This window comes from Carassius carassius, chromosome 4, assembly GCF_963082965.1.
Source record: "Carassius carassius chromosome 4, fCarCar2.1, whole genome shotgun sequence".
Taxonomy (NCBI): Eukaryota; Metazoa; Chordata; class Actinopteri; order Cypriniformes; family Cyprinidae; genus Carassius; species Carassius carassius.
This window is the reverse complement of record NC_081758.1, coordinates 36,624,232-36,645,251: the sequence shown is the minus strand read 5'-3', so window position 1 is coordinate 36,645,251 and position 21,020 is coordinate 36,624,232. Positions and strand designations below refer to the sequence as shown.

The 21,020-nt window shown below is 38.6% G+C and overlaps 1 protein-coding gene across 1 annotated transcript in view; it reads left to right on the top strand.

Moving 5' to 3' along the window:
* Positions 1-20,532, top strand: part of znrf3 (zinc and ring finger 3) — an 81,326-nt gene extending 60,794 nt beyond the window's left edge. Inside the window, exons 3-8 of the mRNA XM_059548678.1 lie at positions 14,237-14,311; positions 16,409-16,540; positions 17,080-17,187; positions 17,371-17,538; positions 18,621-18,723; positions 18,817-20,532. Of these exons, the coding sequence (XP_059404661.1) occupies positions 14,237-14,311; positions 16,409-16,540; positions 17,080-17,187; positions 17,371-17,538; positions 18,621-18,723; positions 18,817-20,477 (2,247 nt within the window). The 3' untranslated portion in view covers positions 20,478-20,532. The remainder of the gene's footprint in view (positions 1-14,236; positions 14,312-16,408; positions 16,541-17,079; positions 17,188-17,370; positions 17,539-18,620; positions 18,724-18,816) is intronic.
* Positions 20,533-21,020: the final 488 nt, after the last annotated feature.

Below are 21,020 nucleotides of genomic sequence, written 5' to 3'. Positions count from 1 at the left end.
CCTCTTTCCTGCTCTCTCATACAGAACAGTCTTGAGAAAGATGAATGAATGAGTGGCCGAGGTGGAAAAAACAGAATGAACGTGTGAGAGGAAGCAAGGAGTTTCCATCAGATTCCTTCGTTCATTGAAAGAGAGACACCCCGGTTTTTGTACTTGTATCAAAGTGCTGCCCTCCTGTTAAAAATCATTGAAGTCTTCTGGTAAATCCCCCCGCTGCAAGGGTTAATCTAAGTGCTGGAAAGCCATTGTGGTCTTGTATAGGCCGAGTCTAAACCTGCTGTTCTGTTTGCCTGGGGAGAAATGCTGCTCTCCAAATGCAGATCCCATTACAAAGACTCAGACACTCTCACAAGCACACACACACACACACGCGCGCACATACTCACTCATGAAACTTAGCTCAAATATACCCCACACACACACAGAGCCACTTCAAGGGAAGGTTAGATTAGAGAGGTATGAAGGCAGAAAGCTCATGCTCCTTTAATTAAAGTCATTCGCATTCAGCTGTCCTCATTCACCGCAGTGCATGAGCAGCTCTGATCTGACGACTCCACGCTGGCTGATGCTCTTCAATCAGAGGCCCAATTTCATTGCATTTCATTCAATGAATAATTTAGCAAAATGTAAAGCATACTTGCATTTATTTGTTTGTATATTCTTATTTTAAAGGGGTCATATGATACAATTTCAAGTTTTCCTTTCTTTTTGGGGTGTTACAAGCTGTTTGTGCATAGATAAGATTCCTAAAGTTGCAAAGACTAAAGTTTCTAACCCTAAGAGATATTCTTTATAAAAGTTAAGACTTATCCATGACCTCCTAAAATGGCTCGTTTAAACATGCCCCCACATCTACATCACGATGTGGGAAGATTTGCATAACACCTCCCAAATTTTCATGCAAAGAAAGAAGGCGTAACTTTTATTCTCGTTTTAGTATTGTTGCTGCCCCGCTGTCATGTCGTGAAGACGCTGTGTGTTTTGTTGTGAAAGTGAAACTACTTTGTTTGGTCTTCCAGAAGAGGACACAACTAGAAATCAGTGGTTAAGTTGTATTTACAACACTGTTCCAGAACAGTTCAACCCAAATATTCAGATGTGTGCAGCGTATTTTATAGAGTACTTTTCCCTGATCCTGGGAGAGTAGCCTACAATGCCGTCTACACACAAAGGCGGTTTCTATGAAGTGGGGAAGTTACAACTTTGCAAGGACAGTCTGGTGCTTCCGACTCACAGCCTGTAAGTATGTTTTTATGTTAAAAGAATTTGCCACTGATGGTTCAAATGTGAGTTTTGAGCAGTGTAGAGTAGCACTTGTTGTTTTTTCATTTCTCTGAGCACAACATGGTTTTATGTTTACATGGCGCGATATGCAATGCAACGCGTAAAAAGACAGTATAAGTCATTATAATCAGTAATTATGTTCTCACTGGATGCAACAAATACCTTGTTTGTAATGGGTTTTATTGGTTTTGTCTGGTCGTGCCAGAACATAGCATCACAGTATGGTGAGGAGCGTGACATTTGTCACATGCTTGAGGTATTCAGCCAATCATAACACACTGGATAGATGGCTAATCAGCATACACCTTGCTTTTCAGAACGATGAGTTTTGTAAAAATCAATATGTTTCAGAAAGTCGGGGCATAGAGGAGCAACAATAATGTACAGTGTGGAAAACCTTAAACCGCATAAACACATTTCATTATAATTAATAGGTTATAATATAATTTAGGTTCTGTTGTAATTCATTTGACTGCAACTTTATTTTAGTGGAATGGGTATAATAGATTAGGAAACAATCTATCAATCCAGCATTAATATTTAAGTATCGCTGTGGATTTTTAGAGTAGTTCTGGTGATTGTAAAGATAGCATAGATGCTGACCTCTTTGGGACGCCACATTTTTAAACTCTCAGTGACCCTGGGCAGCCTTTTGTGTCTGATTGTCTTGAGACAGTGTCATCAGAGTGTCTCCCTGCAGTGTTAACCTTATTAAAGCTAACTTGTGTGTGTATGTTTATTTGCCTCGTGCTGCGGTACCCTTATTAAATCTAAACTCGTCTGGATAGAGTTATCACTACTGACAGGGAAACCACAGCACACTTACTTGATAATGACTTCTTTGCTGAAAGCTCTGAATGCTCCACTGTACTGAGCAAGAGCATTTCACATCCATTTAAAAGTAATCGTCTGAATGGTGTATGCAACATTGTTGATTCAGAAATTCATTCAGAAATGCAATTAGCTTCACTTTTTCCCCTTTACAGCTACAAGGATATAGGCTTTGCTGGCAAAACCGCAAAGTGGCAGCTTTTCAAATGCTACTATTTCTTGTTTTATAATCTTAGTGCAGTAAGTGTAAATGTAAATGTAAGTCTCTACATATTTGTGGTAGTAAGTTTGATGTCAGCTCCTCTTTAAAGTCATGAAATCAAAACGGACCTGTTTGACAAAAATTCCCTGGTCTTATTGTGAATGATCAACACATGTATGTGTTATTAAAAAATAATTATATATACTGGTACACAATATATATTGTATTCATAGTCTTTAATAAAAATTCTTTATATTTGATGGTTCACCAATAGCCAGTTACCTATTTACGCATTGGTTTAGTTAACTCTAATTGGTCTGTTTCATACTAGTTTAACACCCATTTTTTTTAGGAATCAGTAAGATCAATCAGTGGATAAAACTCCCGTTGCATGCATGTAAACCTATTGTAGGAGACTCCAAAAACAATATTAGGAACCTTAAAAAAGGCATAGTAGGGGGAGCTTTAATTCTGAGAAGAAAAGTCTGAATTGTAAGATATATAATCGAAATTTCATTCAGTAATGGAAACAAAATTGTCATGGGAAAAATTGTGAGAATTGAGAGAAACTCAAAATTGTGAGAAAAAAAAAGTTGTAATTGCCAGATATAAACCATTTGCAAGCGTTTATATCTTCCAATCATGACTTTTGAGACTTATGAGTTTTTCTCACAACTTTAACTTGTGAGAAGTCTGAATTGTGCGATATAAACTCAGAACTGCGACTGTGCAATAATGAGTCACAATTATTTTATTTTTATCACATGGCGGAAATAAGTTTCCATAGGTTAATATCTTGTTTTACTTAGAAATGTCAGATTACTGGAGTATAATGAGTTGGAAACTGCAATTCAAGTTGACTTTAAAATGTGTTTTCTTTCAAAACTCTTGCAACATACCTCACCTCAAATTTGGTATGGAATGGAGAAAGAAAAGACAGGATTGTTTACTTTTCCTGTGCGTGGTTAAGGCTGGAAACCCGGTATAAAAACAAAATATACACCCAAAAAGAAAGCGAGAGGAAAGAAAAAAAAAACCGATGGGGAAATTTAATTAGCGGTTGTCCATCCTGAGGCGCAGGGATTGGAGTCACCAGAGTTAGCGGGAAGCCGATGGGCTTTAAATTAGTGGCTGCGTTTTTTTGACTGATCTTTGAGTGCAGGGAATGGAAGGGGTGGGGGGGGGGGGAAGCCTTGAGAATGATAAATGGAGAAGAGGGCAATTTTACGACCTCTCAGGAAGTTGCTGCCATAGCCGAGAACCAAAGCTGGAGTTCATTTTATTAATGATGAAATAATGAACAGAGATTCTCCCACAGAACCTTTAATGACATCACCAGCCTCGCCGCCATTGTGTCTTGTCTTTGAGGCGCCACTGAGAGATCTAGTGGGTATCATCTGGGGAGGAGCATTTAGTTCTTCCAAATCAACACCATTTGATTGCATTCATCCACATGCAGCTGTTGAAGAAATCCTTGTGACATCCGCCAGAGCTAACATGCTAGTGATATATGGGGTTTTAGTGGCAGGAAACATTTACCCACTTTGAAAATAGTGTTTGAAACCAAAGTCTGTTTGTTTAGGCCTGGTTTAGTCTTAATGTTCAGTCCAGTTTGTTGAGCCATGTGGTGTGGAGTGAGGAAAGCCCCCCCGATCCCCCCACCCCCATTTTTTTTTTATTTAAGCCGCTGGCATAACTTACCTCAAAACATCCAGCACACTTTATCATGGGAATTAATTGGGGGAAAAAGTTTTTTTATTATTTTTTTTTTCTGTAAGAATATACATAGGTTTAAATTTTTATAGATTGATACGTAGATCAATGGATATAGATTCATAGTCATGTGGCCGTAGAAGCTCTTAATTTTTTCACATTTTGGTTGAAGAATTACAAATGTTTGGTTCTAAATAGAACTGATTGTCAGATGCATCTCGGTTTTCTTTTGTCTATAAATGTAATGTCCACTTGTGAATACACAGAACACAAGTCTTTCGGTCCTGTGAGTTATTCTTTGGCTGCATAGTTGCAGGGCCTCATATTTGCCTCGTGACAGAGTCAGTCCCTTTGCTAGGTGCCCCCTCACATACACACAAACACACACACACACACTAAACAAGTGCAAGTGTAATTTCTGGTTATGCAACAGGAGCTGGAAGTGATGAGAGATTTTGTTAAAGCAGAGAAGGTGAAAGACTGACTGGAAATAAAAATGTTGATGATATGATTGTTGCAAAAATCAATGCATTGAGCAAGAGGAAAATACATTTATATACTGGTGTAATAGAGTGAGTGTACAAGCTAGCAGTAGAAGAAATGAATGGCAGCTTTATTCACCTGAGTGTGTGTGTGTGTGTGTGTGTGTGTGTGTGTGTGTGTGTGTGTGTGTGTGTGTGTGTGTGTGTGTGTGTGTGTGTGTGTGTGTGTGTGTGTGTGTGTGTGTGTGTGTGTGTGTGTGTGTGTGTGTGTGTGTGTGTGTGTGTGTGTGTGTGTGTGTGTGTGTGTGTGTGTGTGTGTGTGTGTTTTATAAACAGCACACCCCAAAAGTTGACTAATTAACAGGTGAATGTTCCCTCTGTGAAACAGCTTCATAAAACATTGTTAATCAGCTATAAAAAGCATTATGTCATTATGATTATGTCACTTACCTGAACATAGCCTTATATTTTCTATCCTTTAAACTGTTATTGCTTGCAGCATCAAACTGGTTTCAGAACAGGTCTGAACTAGAAGCTGACCTGTAATCCAGGGTCTTCTGGTGCCTTCCCTGAAATTATCCTATATTAGTTCTGCACTACTTAACAGGGGCCTCCAGTGAGACTGGCATCTCAGTGAGGTCTCTGCGTCCATGGACCGGGCCAAAATCAAGACCTGTTTTTCTGTAAATAACCACTGACAGTGTGATGACATGTTAAGACCCTTTTACTTCTCATCTTTAAAGAGAGCGCTTCTAGCAATGTAAACGCAAGCTTTAGATCAAACTTTAGTGACTTCAGTCTCAGGGGTGTCCATCTGTTCGCAGTAGTTCAGGCATGTAAAAGCCTACATGAACTCTAAGTGACACCATTAAATGTGCAGTTTAAATCGTTAAGTAGCAGAGAATTCAGGAAACTTTGCAGATAGCCAAAAGATCGATTTAGACTTTTTCAGTGATCACCAAGGATGCTTGTATATGAAGGATTTTTGTGTGCATTTACATTTTATTCCTTATAGAAATACACTTATTTGCTGATTCATCTTTAAAGTGTGCATATGTCTCTGCCAAATGCATAAATGTAAATAAATAAAGGGAGAAATCGAACTAATTAAAACAAATTGAAAACTCAATACAGTTATTTTTCTATCCAAGTTTCTTTTGTTTCTCCCGAACAATTTTATATGAGAGAAAGGAAGTTTAATTTAGCACTATATGTTGGGATTTGTGTGACTACATGACATTTACAAGCTTCATAAACATTTTTCACCCATAAAAATAGTTTTAAATTGTAGCACGCTGTACTCATGGTTGCTGTAAAACGAAGCTGCTTAATGGACTCTTTTGTCCATAAGAATAGTATTAAACCATAAGGGTAAGTGTGTGACCTAGTTAATGGTTCCAGCTTGCTGAAAACAAGGTGTTTTTTTTTTTTTTTTTCTTCTTTTTTGTGGCACGTTTGCACAGCTTCTAAGGCCTAAAAAAAAAAAGTTTGGTTCCGGTTGGTTGTCAGTTGAGGTCATTGGTCGGTAGGGATTTTTTTTTTTTAATTATTTTTTTCTCCAGTGGCAGTTTTACACACACACGCGCGCTGATTTTAAATGTGTGTACCGGTACTTTTACGACAGTGATTCTGTATTCCCGTTTAAAGTCTGTTGTTGCCATAGACACGCAAAACGCACACACACACACACAAAAAGCCTTCGCGGGAGTTTGACAGGCGATCTCATAGTAGATTAACATGGAGGATTTGAACTTGAAAAACGGAGTGTACAGACATCTTTTTGTAGTCAAACAACATTCTTTGTTATGTTCATTTATGTGGTTTATTTGATTTTGATGCTATAAATTAACTAGAAGCAAGAGACGATCAGTTAGTTTTAACTGATGATCTAACTTACAGCGATCTGTTCGACACATTCAAGAGCCACAAAACGGTATTTATTGTTTACATTTCTTTAAAAAATGACCACATTTGAAAGGTGAAATAACCAAATGAGACTTTGTTTCATATTAAAAGTAAGCTGGTAATGTTAATGTCCTGTCTGTCAGCATGTTGTCAGTGCCCTCTCTGTTCCGCGATATATTGTTTACTCCCCCCTCCCCCCGTGTTTCTCTTAATGTTACGATTTCCAAACCTTAAGTTATAGCTCACTTTAGGAATTGACAGTTAAAGGGTTTTGATGCAATACTTAATGGTTTTTAACGGATTACTTAAGTGTAAAACAGCATTTAAAGGAAACTGTAATTTAATTAACGATGTGTGAAAGACCGTTCTTCCCCAGTCTCATAAAATAAATTTGGGTCGCACATAAATTGACAGGGTCGGTCGGAAACCGGAACCAAACAAATTGATTTGGTGCATTATGGATAGTGCTAAACTCGTCACCATGGTAACACATGGATATAAGGAATTAATTAACTGCTTAATTATATATATTGAATATTTGGGTAAGTTGTATTTACTTCAGTGATTTAAACATTTCTTTTCTTTTCTTTTAATCTAAACTTCTGCACCATAGCAAATTAGTAATTTTGTTTGTAAGAAAACTAACCTCAGGCAGTCAATTAAGTCATATTTGTGGGTGCTTTTATTTAGTTTGCCTTACATTTTAGATAAATTCTATTTAAAATTCTTAATTTTCTCTTTCCCACTCTCTTTCCAACAGCAGAAATGTAATCTAAAAAATGAAAGCAAAGGGCAGCTTTAGCCTGTGTCTATTTAGCGTTAAAGTGTTGTGGTTCTAGTAAGGACCTCAGTGTAAACTTAAGCTAAGTGTGTTGTTTGGAGTAGTGAAGAGACTGTGAGAAACCGAGCAGGCACAGTTTTGTACTTCGCTGACTTGGATGCTTATTTTATTTTCTCCTTTTTGCTATTTCCATTTTTTTTTTTCTGCAAGAAGTTTAGACTTACCTAAATAATGTCTTGGCACTTACAGAGAAAATAAAGGGTGACCACATGTAAGTAAACTCTAAATGAGGAAAGTATGCCTTTATCTTTGAGGAAACCCAAAGGCCAGAAGGGAACCTGAAATTACAGCGTAATGGCAGAGCTTTGCTTTCTGAGGACTTAATTACTTTAATTATAGCAATGCAGAGAGTGAGTGAGTGTGTAGGATTTCTGAAATATAAAAAGAGATGAGGAGGAGAAATCAACAGGATTGAAGAGATGAATGCTTCAGTGGTCTATAAATAGATTTTTGATCAGTTGGACATCACATGTTGATGTGATGCTTTCTAGCAATTGTACATTCATTGCATCTTTATCTGTATGTTGCATGCAATAACTAGGGATGGGCGTTTTCCGCAAATATCACATTCGAATATTTGAGCTCACAAAAAACGAATATTCGAATATTAGTTTATTTAAATTAAGTTTAATGAGACAGACGTTACTTTTCAGCAACATTTATTGTTTCCGTCATTTTTGAACAAGTTTACACACAATAAGCTTGAACATTACACGTCGTGTTTTGTAGCTGAAAACCTTTAACAATGCGTGCAAACAAACAAAAGTACAGATTAAAAGCAAAAAATTAAAATTTAAATAAAAAAAGTGAATGAAAAAAAAACATAAAGCAGCCTGCAGCAATTAGGCTATTGTAGACCGTAGCCTACACTTAACTTTGAAACCTTTAAACTGTCAGCAAATCTTTTTTGCTTTTTTTATTGTTTTACATGTTCTTGTTAAGAAACACAGGCATGTAAACATGATCGGGGGAAAGTCGGCTCCTTAGTCTGTTAACAATAGGGCCGGCACAGACGTTGGCGGGACTCACAAATAACTGTGTGCTAAGCGAATATGTTTTGTGAAGCGCTTCGTGTTTTCGTTTCACCTCTGAATGGGATCCTCATCTGGAGGAATACATGGCTCCAGCAAGAACTGTTCCCACTCGTCTCGGCTGGACTCTCTGTAATCATTGCTGAAGAACTGGCTCAGCCTTTTCCGACGAGTGGGCATTGCATCCTCTTCATCGTTGGTGACGGCGGCTGCATCCGAGCCACTCGCATCAAGGAAAATGTTCTGATAATGTTCAAAAAAGTTTTTTTTTCTTACTTCTCTCATGTTTTCATCGAGAAACCTGAGATGTTTGTGCCGAGGGTCTAGGGCAGACACGAGAAGAGGAGTTTTCACTGCATTCTCCAAGTAAGCGGTGTTTATTCGTCGCTTGAGAGATGCCGCAACAATGTTCTTGAATTCGGTCACTTTCTGTGACTCTCCACGGCATATTTGAAGTACTGTAGAAGACCGCAGTTCTTAGGGGCCGTTCACATATCGCGTCTTTTGCGCGCTAAAAATTTAAACCTATGTATATTCTTACAGAAAAAAAAAATAATAAAAAAACTTTTTCCCCCAATTAATTCCCATGATAAAGTGTGCTGGATGTTTTGAGGTAGGTTATGCCAGCGGCTTAAATAAAAAAAAAATGGGGGTGGGGGGATCGGGGGGGCTTTCCTCACTCCACACCACATGGCTCAACAAACTGGACTGAACATTAAGACTAAACCAGGCCTAAACAAACAGACTTTGGTTTCAAAAACTATTTTCAAAGTGGGTTTCAAAGTTCGTTATTTCAATGTAGGCGCGCTCATAATGGAAGCGACGCGGTCGCGATGCGCACGCGGTGCGACACGCCCGTTTTTTCCAGGAGCGTCCGCACTGCATCGAGTAAAAAACATCTCAACTTTTCAGAGAGCCCCAAGCGCACCGCAGGTCATGTGACAAGAACTAACCATTCAGCTTCATCCTTTCCTGTAACAACGTTGAAAGCTCAGCCAAGATGAAGGAACAGCTGATCATAGCTGTATATGGATTGCCATTTTTAAATAAATTTAGGAGCAGAGCTACTGAAAGCGATTTTTTTTTTGCTGCAAATCCATTTATCCTTTGCTGAAATTTCCACGTCTTCATGGAGAGAGTGCGTCATTGTTGCTTCGCAACGGCAGACACCCCAGGAGCGCTTCTGCCCGAGCGCTTTGGAAAGAAGGAGAAAGCGGCGCGCCTAGCGTTTTCCACGCATTTTTAGGCACGATATGTGAACGGCCCCTTATTCATTCATTAATTATTTTTTGCTTGCATACATCTTCAAATATGCCGTGGAGAATCACAGAAAGTGACCAAATTAGGTTTTATTGTGAACTTTTTTTTTTTTTAATTTTTATTTATCGAATAATTAGAGCAAAACGAATATTCGAATGTTCAACTATCCATGCACACCCCTAGCAATAACACCTTTATTTGTACAGTAAAGGTAGAGTAACAGGACCTTATGGCACTATGATTCCCATAATGCAGAAAATGCAGACAGAATTACGGAATACAGTCATAAAAATGGAATTCACTATATAACTTGGAATTTTGGATGAATAAATGAAACCTACAATCTTTTATTCAAATATGAAGTCTGCATGTCTCTGTGTGATTGAGTGGCACAGTTTTTTTCAACATCTGGAAATTTTTAAATTGTGCCTTTTGAGATCTGAAATTTTTATGCTGATTTAGCCTTTTAATTTTTTGTATATTTTTTTCTCTGGTTAATGCTCGGCTCAAGAAGATTTGATTGACTAGAAATTGCTCTTTATGATTGCAGATGCTATAAATGATTTTTAATGACCAGAAGAACAGTCATGGAAATGCATAAGTCAAGTGTGGTGAAAAGATGCCTTTCATTTCGAAGCACTTTTCAATGCACAATAAGAGTCTTGTTATCATATCATATAATTTTATATTTAAAAAGATATTTAAGCCACCTTAACAGTTTTACTTCAGTCACTGTGATGCTCTTATACTGAGATCACTGAGAAACATATATTACATTATATTATATTACAGCTTTTTATATTTTGAATTTATTGTATATCATTTGTTTTGCTTAGTTTTAGTTATTTTGTTGTTTTTGTCATTTTTATTAGATTTTTTTTAAACGTAAATGTATTTATTAATTTAATTATTTTTCAGTTTTAGTTTAATTATATCAAGTTCAACTAAATAAAAATGAGAACTTCAGTCTTTATTTATTAAATTTAACTTTACTTCAGTCAATATTTATAAAAAAATAAAAAAATAAATGTTATGGTTCAGAAGTAGCTTTAATGTAGTTGGCTACATTTTGTAAGTAGCTTGTGTAGCCAACTGATTCAAAAGAGTAGCTTATAGTTTCAGAGCAGCTTCTTCAACACTGCTGGAGGGGATTGTGTGTGTGACACCTGAACAACGTGTGTGTGGGGGGTTGCGTGGTGGTTTTTGCTTCGTCTTAAGAGGCTTTTTTTCTTTCTTTCTTTCTTTTTTTTGCTGTCATTAGGCAAGTTGCTACATCACAGCACTTGCTCAAAGTAGATTCCATGTCTCTTTCATCTGGCCTGTTCTCTTACTCTGTTGCTCTCTCTCTCTCTCTCTTTCTCGTTCTTTCAGCCAGCCACCCCTCTCTCTCTCTCTCTCTCTCTCTCTCTCTCTCTCCAAACCCTCATTTTCCTCCTACAGCTCTTTTATTGAGCACTATTAATAATTAACTGAAATTGCCATCTTCAAAAGAGCCGAACCACAGCTGAAGCACACTGATGTGAAGCAAACAAGGTAGAGCGCAAGAGTTCAGTCTGTTTCCTCATTCCTGTGAATCAGTCAATCAGCCGAACGATAATATGAATTTAAAAGTTGACAAGACATAAACAGTCATTAGCTTACACTTCGTTTTCATCTCTTGAGGTGTTCCCTCATGAATCCCATTGATTCTCTCATGTCGTCTTCATTCTGATGTTTACTGAGCATATTCCCTTTTAAATCAAAATTACAAATCTCTTCAAAGACTGTAAACTACGTCTCGGGGCGTAATAATTAAGATAAGAATATTGTGTTGCTTATCTTTTATAATGTGAGGAAGTTCTAAGCGGCCATGCATTATAATTTTTTTTCCTTTTTGTTTTCTCGTTATAACGACATAACGAAAGTCGTTTTCTCGTTATAACAACTTATTTTTCTTGTTATCTCGACATAACGAAAGTCGTTTTCTCATTATAACGATTTATTTTTCTCGTTATCTCGACATAACGAAAGTTTGTTTTCTCGTTGTAACGACATAACAGTTTTACTGTTGCTATAGTAACGAACTCAACTTTGACAGGCATCTGATGGACAACCATGCAGGCGATCTTACTGTAGCATATATTTCAGCAAATTTCGCTTCGCCTAGGTAATAACGTCTACAATACTGTACATAAATAAAGGCTGATCAATCACTGTTGATTTTTCCAGAGACAGTACACCAAACGTTTTGTTTTTGTAATTAACATGTTTAAATGGCAACACCGCGAACACAGACGGAGTGCCTTCAGAAGGATGCAGAACTATTCTAAGATCTTGAGCTGCTTGGATTAAACTCACTTTTAATTTTCCATTTATTTGAAATAAAATTATATATAATTTGTAATTTTTATTAGTCATTATATGCTGTGGGAGATATCATGTGCGTTACAAGCTTCTGTTTGAAAAGATCGTTTGTGTACAGTGTATGTGTGTGTGTGTGCAGAAAAAAAACGATTACAACATTATAGAACAAAACTGAATTAAATTAGCCTATGCATTTTACATATACATCACATTTCTCATCAATATGGTTAACAATAAAGATTAATAATAAGGGAAAAAAGCACATCACAAATAGCCTACATCGTTAAATCCTGTCCTACTGTAGATACACAGAACATTTCCGCTTATTAACTACCTTATCATGTGCCTAAAAGAAGCACAAATAAAGATATAGGTGCAAACAGAATACAGTGACATCAACCTTGGTTTTGATAAGCAGTTATTTTATGACCCAGAACGCGTTGGTGAAACTCATGCATCTAGCAAGAACTTAATACACAAAATAATCATGTTGATTAAAGCATTTAACATTTATGAATTAATTAAATGTCAGTAATGAACAAGACTGCACAAATTATAGCGATCACGAGGAAGGTCCACGTAAAGTGGACAGTGTACAACACCCCATCAGTTATACTCAGGTCTATAGTGCCACCTGCTGGTGCAGTTTTGTAACTTATTAGAAAAAAATTAAGTCGTTATAACGAGAAAACGACTTTCGTTATGTCGAGATAACGAGAAAATTAAGTCGTTATAACGAGAAAACGATTTGCGTTATGTCGAGATAAGAGAAAATTAAGTCGTTATAACGAGAAAACAAAAAGGAAAAAATTTATAAAGCATGGCCGCTTAGAACTTCCGTAATAATGCCTTTTCCTCCCATGATTTATTTTATTTAACTACATTTTTTTTCTTTTCACTATTATCATTTCTTTAGCTCTCCTAAAATTGCTTGCTTTATCCAATATTATGTTGGGAAAGGTGGAGAAGGTGTTCAAAATGTTTGCTTAGTTCATTTGAATTTGGTAATATTGCTGCATAGGCTCTCACCCAGCACCATTGCAGTCCCATGAGTTTTCTCTGGCTTGTTTTTGTTCTTCTCGCTCAAGCTTTAACAGAAGTCACAATGGGAATCGGTTTCACTGTGTTTTTTTGTGGGATTCAGTGAGCCTTGTGTTGAAAAAACATGTATGATTTGATATTGAATGTTGGCGTCAACATTTTTAACTATGTTCCAATTTTTTATTTGATTTGGACTCCTAAGTTACTATTTAGCAAGATCAGTTTACAACATCACCAGACCCATCATAGTGTGGTGCACATCAAAAAACGAAATTACTTTAGTTGGTTATTGTCAACTTCCCAGCCAGCGTCTACAGCATGTAGTTCGATTTTGCTGCGTTAAACTTGCAGAAAATACGATGGAAATGTTAGTTGGATTACAAATAGTGAGTAATGATGTAAATAAATATGTGTGTGTGTGTGTATATATATATGTATGTATATTTGAATGGAGCTATGGTGGATAAAAAAAGGTTGAAAAAATATCCTTAGATGATCATACAATTTGTAATTTTCACTTTACAGCTACTAAATCCCAACCTACACCAACTTTCTCATTTAGGCCTTTTACATGAGCCTTAGCTTGAGATAAATAAATTACTTTGACATAAATGAACAGTGTAATGGTGTCTGAGGGTACATGTATTTTTAGTTGAACAGTCACTGGCAATGTCCCTACCTCACACACACACACACACACACTCATAGACATGCATAAGCACACAAGCAGTGTGTGGAGAGGCCATGCTTTCTCTCATAGTACCCAGAATGCCTTGGGCTTGGAACAGTGCCATCCCTTTGCTACTCTGATAACAGAGTTATAGAGCTGCACATTGTCGCTTTGATCTCTTTATTTTGCTTTTTTTTTTTATTTCAGCCTGTTCTTTTCGCAGGAGTGGAGTTGGAACATACCCAGCCGTCAGTGTGTAAACAAAATGCAAGTCTGGCTATGTGATGTCAATCATCTATTAAAATAATAAAACAATGAACATCAAGATGGCAATAAAATAGTGAACAAATAAGGCAATGATAGCACAACTGAACACAGTGATCAAAGCTTTGAACTAGTTATGAACAGAAAGCCACTTTAGCCATCACAAAGTGTGTTTGCTTGCTCTACACACTGACTCGAGAGCCATCTAGCTGAGGTGTAAGAGCAAGCTCTAGTGGTTGGGAATGAAACAGGTTAAACATTGGGATTGAAATATTTACTTATGAAAAAATTGAATACAGATCTTTTTAATTAAGAAAAACTTAAGCGTACTGTTGAATGAGCTTTCTCTCTTTGTTCTCGTCCTCACAGGCGAAGAGAGCCGTTCAGAGAGGGGCAACAGCGGTTATCTTTGACGTCTCTGAAAATACAGATGCTATTGACCAAGTGAGTGTAACATCAGTGATGTGTTGAAGTTATAAAATAGCCACTGCTAAACCATTGTACATTTGTGGTTACTGTGGTTTAACTACAATAACCATGTGTGTGTATATATATATACTTTCTATGCATCAAAGGATCCTGGGGAAAAAAAAATTACATGTCCAGAAAAATGTGATCAATGTTGAAAACGTTTGTGCTGCTAAATATTTTTCTGGACATTTCTGGACATTTTTTTTTTTTTTTTTTTTTTTTTTTTAAAGATCTGTCAGAAATTTTTATGTGCTGATTTGAGAAAAAAAATAAAATAAAATATATATATATATATAATTTATTTATTTATTTATTTATTTAGCACCAAATCAGCACATAAAAAAATTCTGACAGATCATGTGACATTAAATTACTTTTTACATTTTTTTTTAAATATATTAAATAGAATATATGCATCAAATATATGTGGCTTTGGTGAACATATGGGACTTGATAAAATGTTCTTTTGTCATGACAATGCTTAAATCTAAGCAAATTCCAGTTAAATTGCTGAACTTTTAGAAATACTAACAAAAAAGCAGATTCTGAACCTAAGCACCACATACTATTTAGAACTGTTAAGAAACACTAATGTAGATGAAGATTTTCAGTAGTAACTGTATGAACGGTGTTGCACTACCACTTTATTTTCATGTAATTAAAGGAAACCGTGGTGCAGGACATATTCTCACCACTGTCCGTGGAAAAGGCTGATCTGCGGAAGTCTTTTTATTTGTCACTGCTTTTGAGCGAGCAAGGGTCTTTTTTTCCACTCCCCACTCTTTCACTGTGGTATTTTTTTTCTACCAAACCAGGCCCAGACTTGCTTTTTTCCCCCTCTCCCTCGTTCAGTTGTAAACGGTGTACAGACGAGATAAAAGAGCTTCTGTGTAGACCACATGAAAGGAGTCAGCGCAGTACATTCCAATGCCAGCACCTCTGTCCAGACTCATTCGGCTTCCTCTGTCGCACAGATTACAGTTTAAAGCCTCAAGGCTTTGGGGAGGACGAGGAAAGTTTTAATCACGGGGCAGAGCATTAAGGGAAAAGCTTTCATCATCACCTGCTAGATCCTACTCTAGTTTCCTACCCCAGATCCTAACCTAGTTCTGCCTTATTCGTTTTCTCTCTCTTTTCTCCTCCTCAGTAACCAGACGTACATTACCAAATACATCTGTGATACCTCATATAGTGCAGGTTAATGCAAAATGTATGCTATTACTTTTCAAATTATCTGATTTTTGCCTTCTGGATGAATAAATAGTTGAAAAATCCTATTGACTGTTATAGCATTTCATTTTCTGACCCTTTAGGTACATGTAGGGTCCCTTTTTAAAAACTTGAGGGTGGGCCAGTAACCACCAGAACAATCTAGCAACTGCATATCTAGCTAACATCTTCCTCGGAAATATCCTAGCATCATAGCGACAAGTTTTGCTTCTGTCGTATTTGTAACATTATAACATTTCTGTCATACTGTAATGCATAATCATAGAGAAACGTGAGGCTTTCCCTGAGTCTGGGCATCTTTTCTTGGGGAAAGAACACTTAAATGACTATCTTTCAACTTCCCATATTTCACATCAGAGACATGACGACAGAGGAAGAAATAGAGGCTTGAATATCCCTGGTATTTCCCTCAGGTTTTTCAAATTACAGACTGGAGCTGTAGTCTGAGGGAGCTACAAGGCTAAATCGAGCATCTATATTCGCAACATGCAATTGGTTTACTGCTATTTTCCCCTTCTATAGAGGAAAAGGTCCAACCACAGTTTCCACGTCTGGACTCTATAGGTTGCTTTTTCACATGGGTGTATGTTGTCGGGAGAGCTTTTTCCCCGGCAACCGAGTTCATGTTGATTTGGCAGATTGAAAATGTTATTCATTAAACAAATTACATGTATTTTTCCAAGTAAGCCACAGCATTGTAATGGGTTTTGTTGCTGCTGTTTTTGAGAGTTTTTACTCTACTCAACTCTATAACTATCATTATTTGTTAAGTGGTCTGCCATGAGAGCTTATAATATTTTTTTTCTCAAGGTCTGTCTTTTCTCTCTTGATTTTCTCCAGCTGAACCAGGTTTCAGAAGACCCCTTAAAGAGGCCGGTGGTGTATGTCAAAGGAGCCGATGCGGTTAAACTGATGAACATAGTCAATAAGCAAAAAGTTGCACGAGCCAGGATCCAACATCGACCGCCAAGGGTAAGAGTTGATGCTAGTATTGCATGCATTAAAACATTAGTAGAGATGGGTCCCAAGGTTTATCTAGATTTTATTTGTCCTTATATATATATAAGGACAAATAAAATCTATTTACCCCTGGTTTCACAGACAGGGCTTAAGACTAGTCCTAGACTAAAATGTAAGTCTGAGCTGTTTCCACTGAAGTAAACTTGCACTGACTGATCTTAAAAATATATCAGTGCCTTTTTAGTTTTAAGATGCACATCGGTAATGTTTTTTTCTAAGCATGTTTATAAAAATTACTTAAATGTCCTAATTGATCTATGGTCTAATCCTGGCTTAGTCTAAGCCCTGTCTGTGAAACCGGGCCATAGTTGCAGAGTTGGTGAAAAAAATGAATCTTCTCTAAAGTACACCCTCTAGAGCAGGTTGTGTTTGGCTGTTCCGTTATGTCATTTAAGTCATTTTTACAAAGTTTGTAATCTTATTTGGTTTCTCTGCGTACACTTTATCTTTAAAATGTGCTGACGTTTTCCTGCCATTGTGTACTATTGCAGCCCACAGAGTATTTTGACATGGGAATCTTCCTGGCGTTCTTCGTTGTGGTGTCTCTGGTCTGCCTCATCCTCCTCATCAAGATAAAGCTCAAGCAAAGACGCAGCCAGGTGAGGCTCCATAATGCAAAAGTATACAATTTTAAAAAGTTTCACTAGTTTGTCTGGCCATTCTGTCCTTGATGATTAGGCTTCTCTCAAACCTACGTTTGGAACTACATTTGTTGCATACCTGACATGCCTTGTTTTTCTTCTATCTCTTCTTCTGTCCATAATTGTTTCCCCACCTGTCAGAGTTCCATGAACCGGATGGCCATTCAGGCCCTGGAGAAGATGGAAACACGCAAGTTCAAGGCTAAGGTCAAGAGTCAGCGTGAGGCGAGCTGCGGAGCATCAGATTCAGTGAGCAGTAGTTCCACATCAGACTGTGCCATTTGCCTTGAGAGATACATGGATGGCGAGGTAATGATCTTCAGAACTGTTCAAAAACTTGTAGATTATCTTTAAAATAAAAATAAAAAAAAATAAGTATTGCACATTGGCCAAACAAGCAGTTTTTCCTCACCTTGTCAGTTCTTTAATATCTATTCCAAAACCAAATGACAGGCTGACAGTCTAGAGGAGTATGCCAAGCCACTGCTGCAGAACCCTGGAAAATTAGTCATGCTTTCTAGTTTATTTATTTTGGTTATGGGGCAATGGGCCTCTCTGAGGTTCTTGACCATGTTGTCTCCATACACATCCATTTCTTAGCCTTCTTTTGTCTCAAAGTATATGAAGACTAACCCTGGTGGTATTTTTTATTTTTTTCGTCTTTTGCGGTTGTGTGTCATGCTAAAAAAAGCACACAACAAAGAAATCAAGGCGTCTGGGAATCACAGAGGAAGTGGCAATATAAAAGGCTCGATGGCATCAAAGCGTTTGTCTGCGATAATGAAGAAAAGCAACAAAAGCAGGGTGGAAAGGCAGAAGGAGGGGGATGAGTCATGCTTCTGTGGGTGAGATCAGTGAAGTTATGCTTTCTGACTGAAAGCTTTCTTGGAAGGGGTTGGGAATGTTAAAGTTTTCGATTTGAGACACTTTGCCTTAGTTTGAAGTGTTGGGCTTATTAGTCTTATAAAGCAGTAGCAGCAGTACAATTTTTACAACCTGTGAGCACTAGTTTTAAAATATTTTTTAGCATCTTGAGCACTGACATGCTGTGTTACGGTGGTGCCATCTACAGTTTACATTGCATGGTGTCATCTTCAGTAACTTGAGTGGTGTCAAATCCTGCTGCTGGAGAATTTGTAAACCTTGCTGTAAAATTAAGTTCCATCCCTAAATAAACACACTTTAACCAGCTAATCGAGATCTTCCAGGGTACTAAAATCTACCAGGCTGTGTAGGGACAGGCTGGAGAGAAATCAGGATTAGACACCCCTGATATAAATCGTTAGTTACTAGAATAAAAAAAAGCATATCTTTGGGGGGCCTGCAATCATTGCATCCCAGAAAGGCCACAAAAAACTAATCTGTTGATCTTCAATCCTTCCCTTTTACAGGAGTTGAGAGTGATCCCGTGTGCACACCGATTCCACAAGAAATGTGTGGACCCTTGGCTACTTCAGCACCACACTTGTCCTCACTGCAGGCACAACATTATTGGTGAGCATAACATGCTGACTCTGCTGTCAGATATGTTCAAACGTATGGTCTTTAGTTAATTTCTAAACCTTTGCTTTATTATTTTCTACCCAGAACAAAAGAAGGGAAACCCAGGCGCTGTTTGTCTTGATCCAGGAAACCCAGTCCACAGCCGCCAGCAGAGGGTCGTCCTCCCTGTTCATTATCCAGGAAGGGTGCACAGAGCTGGACAGGTGACGGCCTACCCTACACGGACCAGCATGGACCCCCATGGCAACCCCATCACTGTTCTAACAGTGGACCAGCACCCTGAGCAGGGCCTCTATCCTCCACAATCCTCCTTTATACGGGGTTACCCTGCCCTGCACTTGGAACACACACTAAACCCGCACCATTGTGGCCTGGAGCATCGTGCCCCTGCTTACCCACAAACCCATTCTTTCAAACGGCCCAAATTCCATGGACGCAATTTTTCTCGTGCTGCCTGCTTTTCCCAATACGAAACCATGTACCAGCACTACTATTTTCAGGGCTTGACCTTTCCACAACCTGAAGGTCAGCAAGGTAATGGACTCCACAAAGGTCACAATCGACCCTTCCAGCCAGGACTTTTGTATCCTACTGTGGTGCACATGGCACCAGCTTCCTCTTCCCGCCTGGGTGACTCCGGAAGCACCTCGGGACTTAGTTGCTACCATGGGCACCGCTCCGTGTGTAGTGGTTACCTTGCGGACTGTCCTGGAAGTGACAGCAGCAGCAGCTCTGGTCAGTGCCACTGCTCCTCAAGCGACTCCATGTTGGATTGTACAGAAGTCAGCAACCAGGGAGTGTATGGGAGCTGCTCGACATTCCGGAGTTCACTAAGCAGTGATTACGATCCCTATGTGTACCGCAGTAAGAGTCCGTGTCGGGGATCAGCCGGGGAGGCCGGGACAGTGTTTGCCGCCACCGCTCAAGCTGACGACACTTCAGCCCCAGTATCAGGGATGATGGACTGCCTACAACCACAGCTTGGAGCGTGTTACAGTTCTGGGGACCAGTTGTCTAACTGCAGCCTGGAGCCCAACTGTAGTAGCCACTCTTCGGTGGAAACCAGGGAACTCACTAGCACTACCTCAGCTGGGCCCCTAGAGGGCACTGTGGCTGAAAAGAGCCACAGCTCTGTGAAGCCTTGTGGAGAGCAAGGGCTAGCTTGTAACTGTTTTGAGGTCCCCAACTTAGAACATAACGGTAAGGAAGGAGACGACAGGGGACACTGCAGGTGGGCCACAGAATCTCAAGCGGTCGCTTCCCCACAGAACTTTTATAGTGTTAGCTCTGAGCAGCTACAGTCTCCAGATCATGTTAGCTATGATGGACTGCCATGCTGCTTCTACACAGAGATGACTGTACACCAGGGAAGTGCTAGTCACTATGCTGAAGATTGTTCAGTTAACATACAGTATGCCCAGACAGACAGTGATGGCTGCATGGGACAGGGTTGCTGTGAGCTAGCGCAGCGGATACCCATAATTCCCGAGGATACAGACTATGAAGTAGGCTTGGGTTTGGAACCACAAACAAGTTTGCTCCCTCCCAGACTTACCGCAGAGAGAGAGGAGAGAACTTCTGAGGAGACTTATGACTTGTTTTTCACCTCAGGACAATATAGAGGTCAAGTTTATCAGCAGCCTCACAATGAAGAGGCGAGAGCACTGTTTCCCTCGCAGTGTAGCGGCGTGTCTGAAACACAAGGGGGTGGCAAAGCATCATTTGATGGATCGGGGCTCTGCTAGGAAGCCCCAACACAGCACAAGCTCTTGAAAATCAATAAATGTTAACAGTTTTTAACCGTTTTGTTGTTCAAAGTGTACTTAGCATAGAGAGTTTTTCAAAATAAGATTTTACAAATGTACTTTTTCTTTTTTTTTCTTTTTTTCAGCGTTGATGTTGTTCATTCCTGTGGCCTTCAGAATCTGTCACATCAACACAATGGTTATAGGCAAACGTACAAAGCTATATTTTGAATTTCACATACTTCCTCATGCAACACAAACTCAAATGTGAGTCACTCAGAGCATCATAATATGCTTCTTTCCTGATTGGACTAGGACCAGGGAAAATGTCTTTACATGTATTTGACTAACTTGTATGATTTTTTTTGACAGTTACGATTATGCTGGAGTTTCATGTTATTAGCTAAGATGATTTGAATGCTCTTTTTACACATATATAATTCAGAATTGCATGCAGGTGAGCAGTAAGAAGTCGTACAGCATGTACGTAGATCTCAGTCAACTAAACAACTTCATTTAGAGAAATAAAAACCAAAACGGATC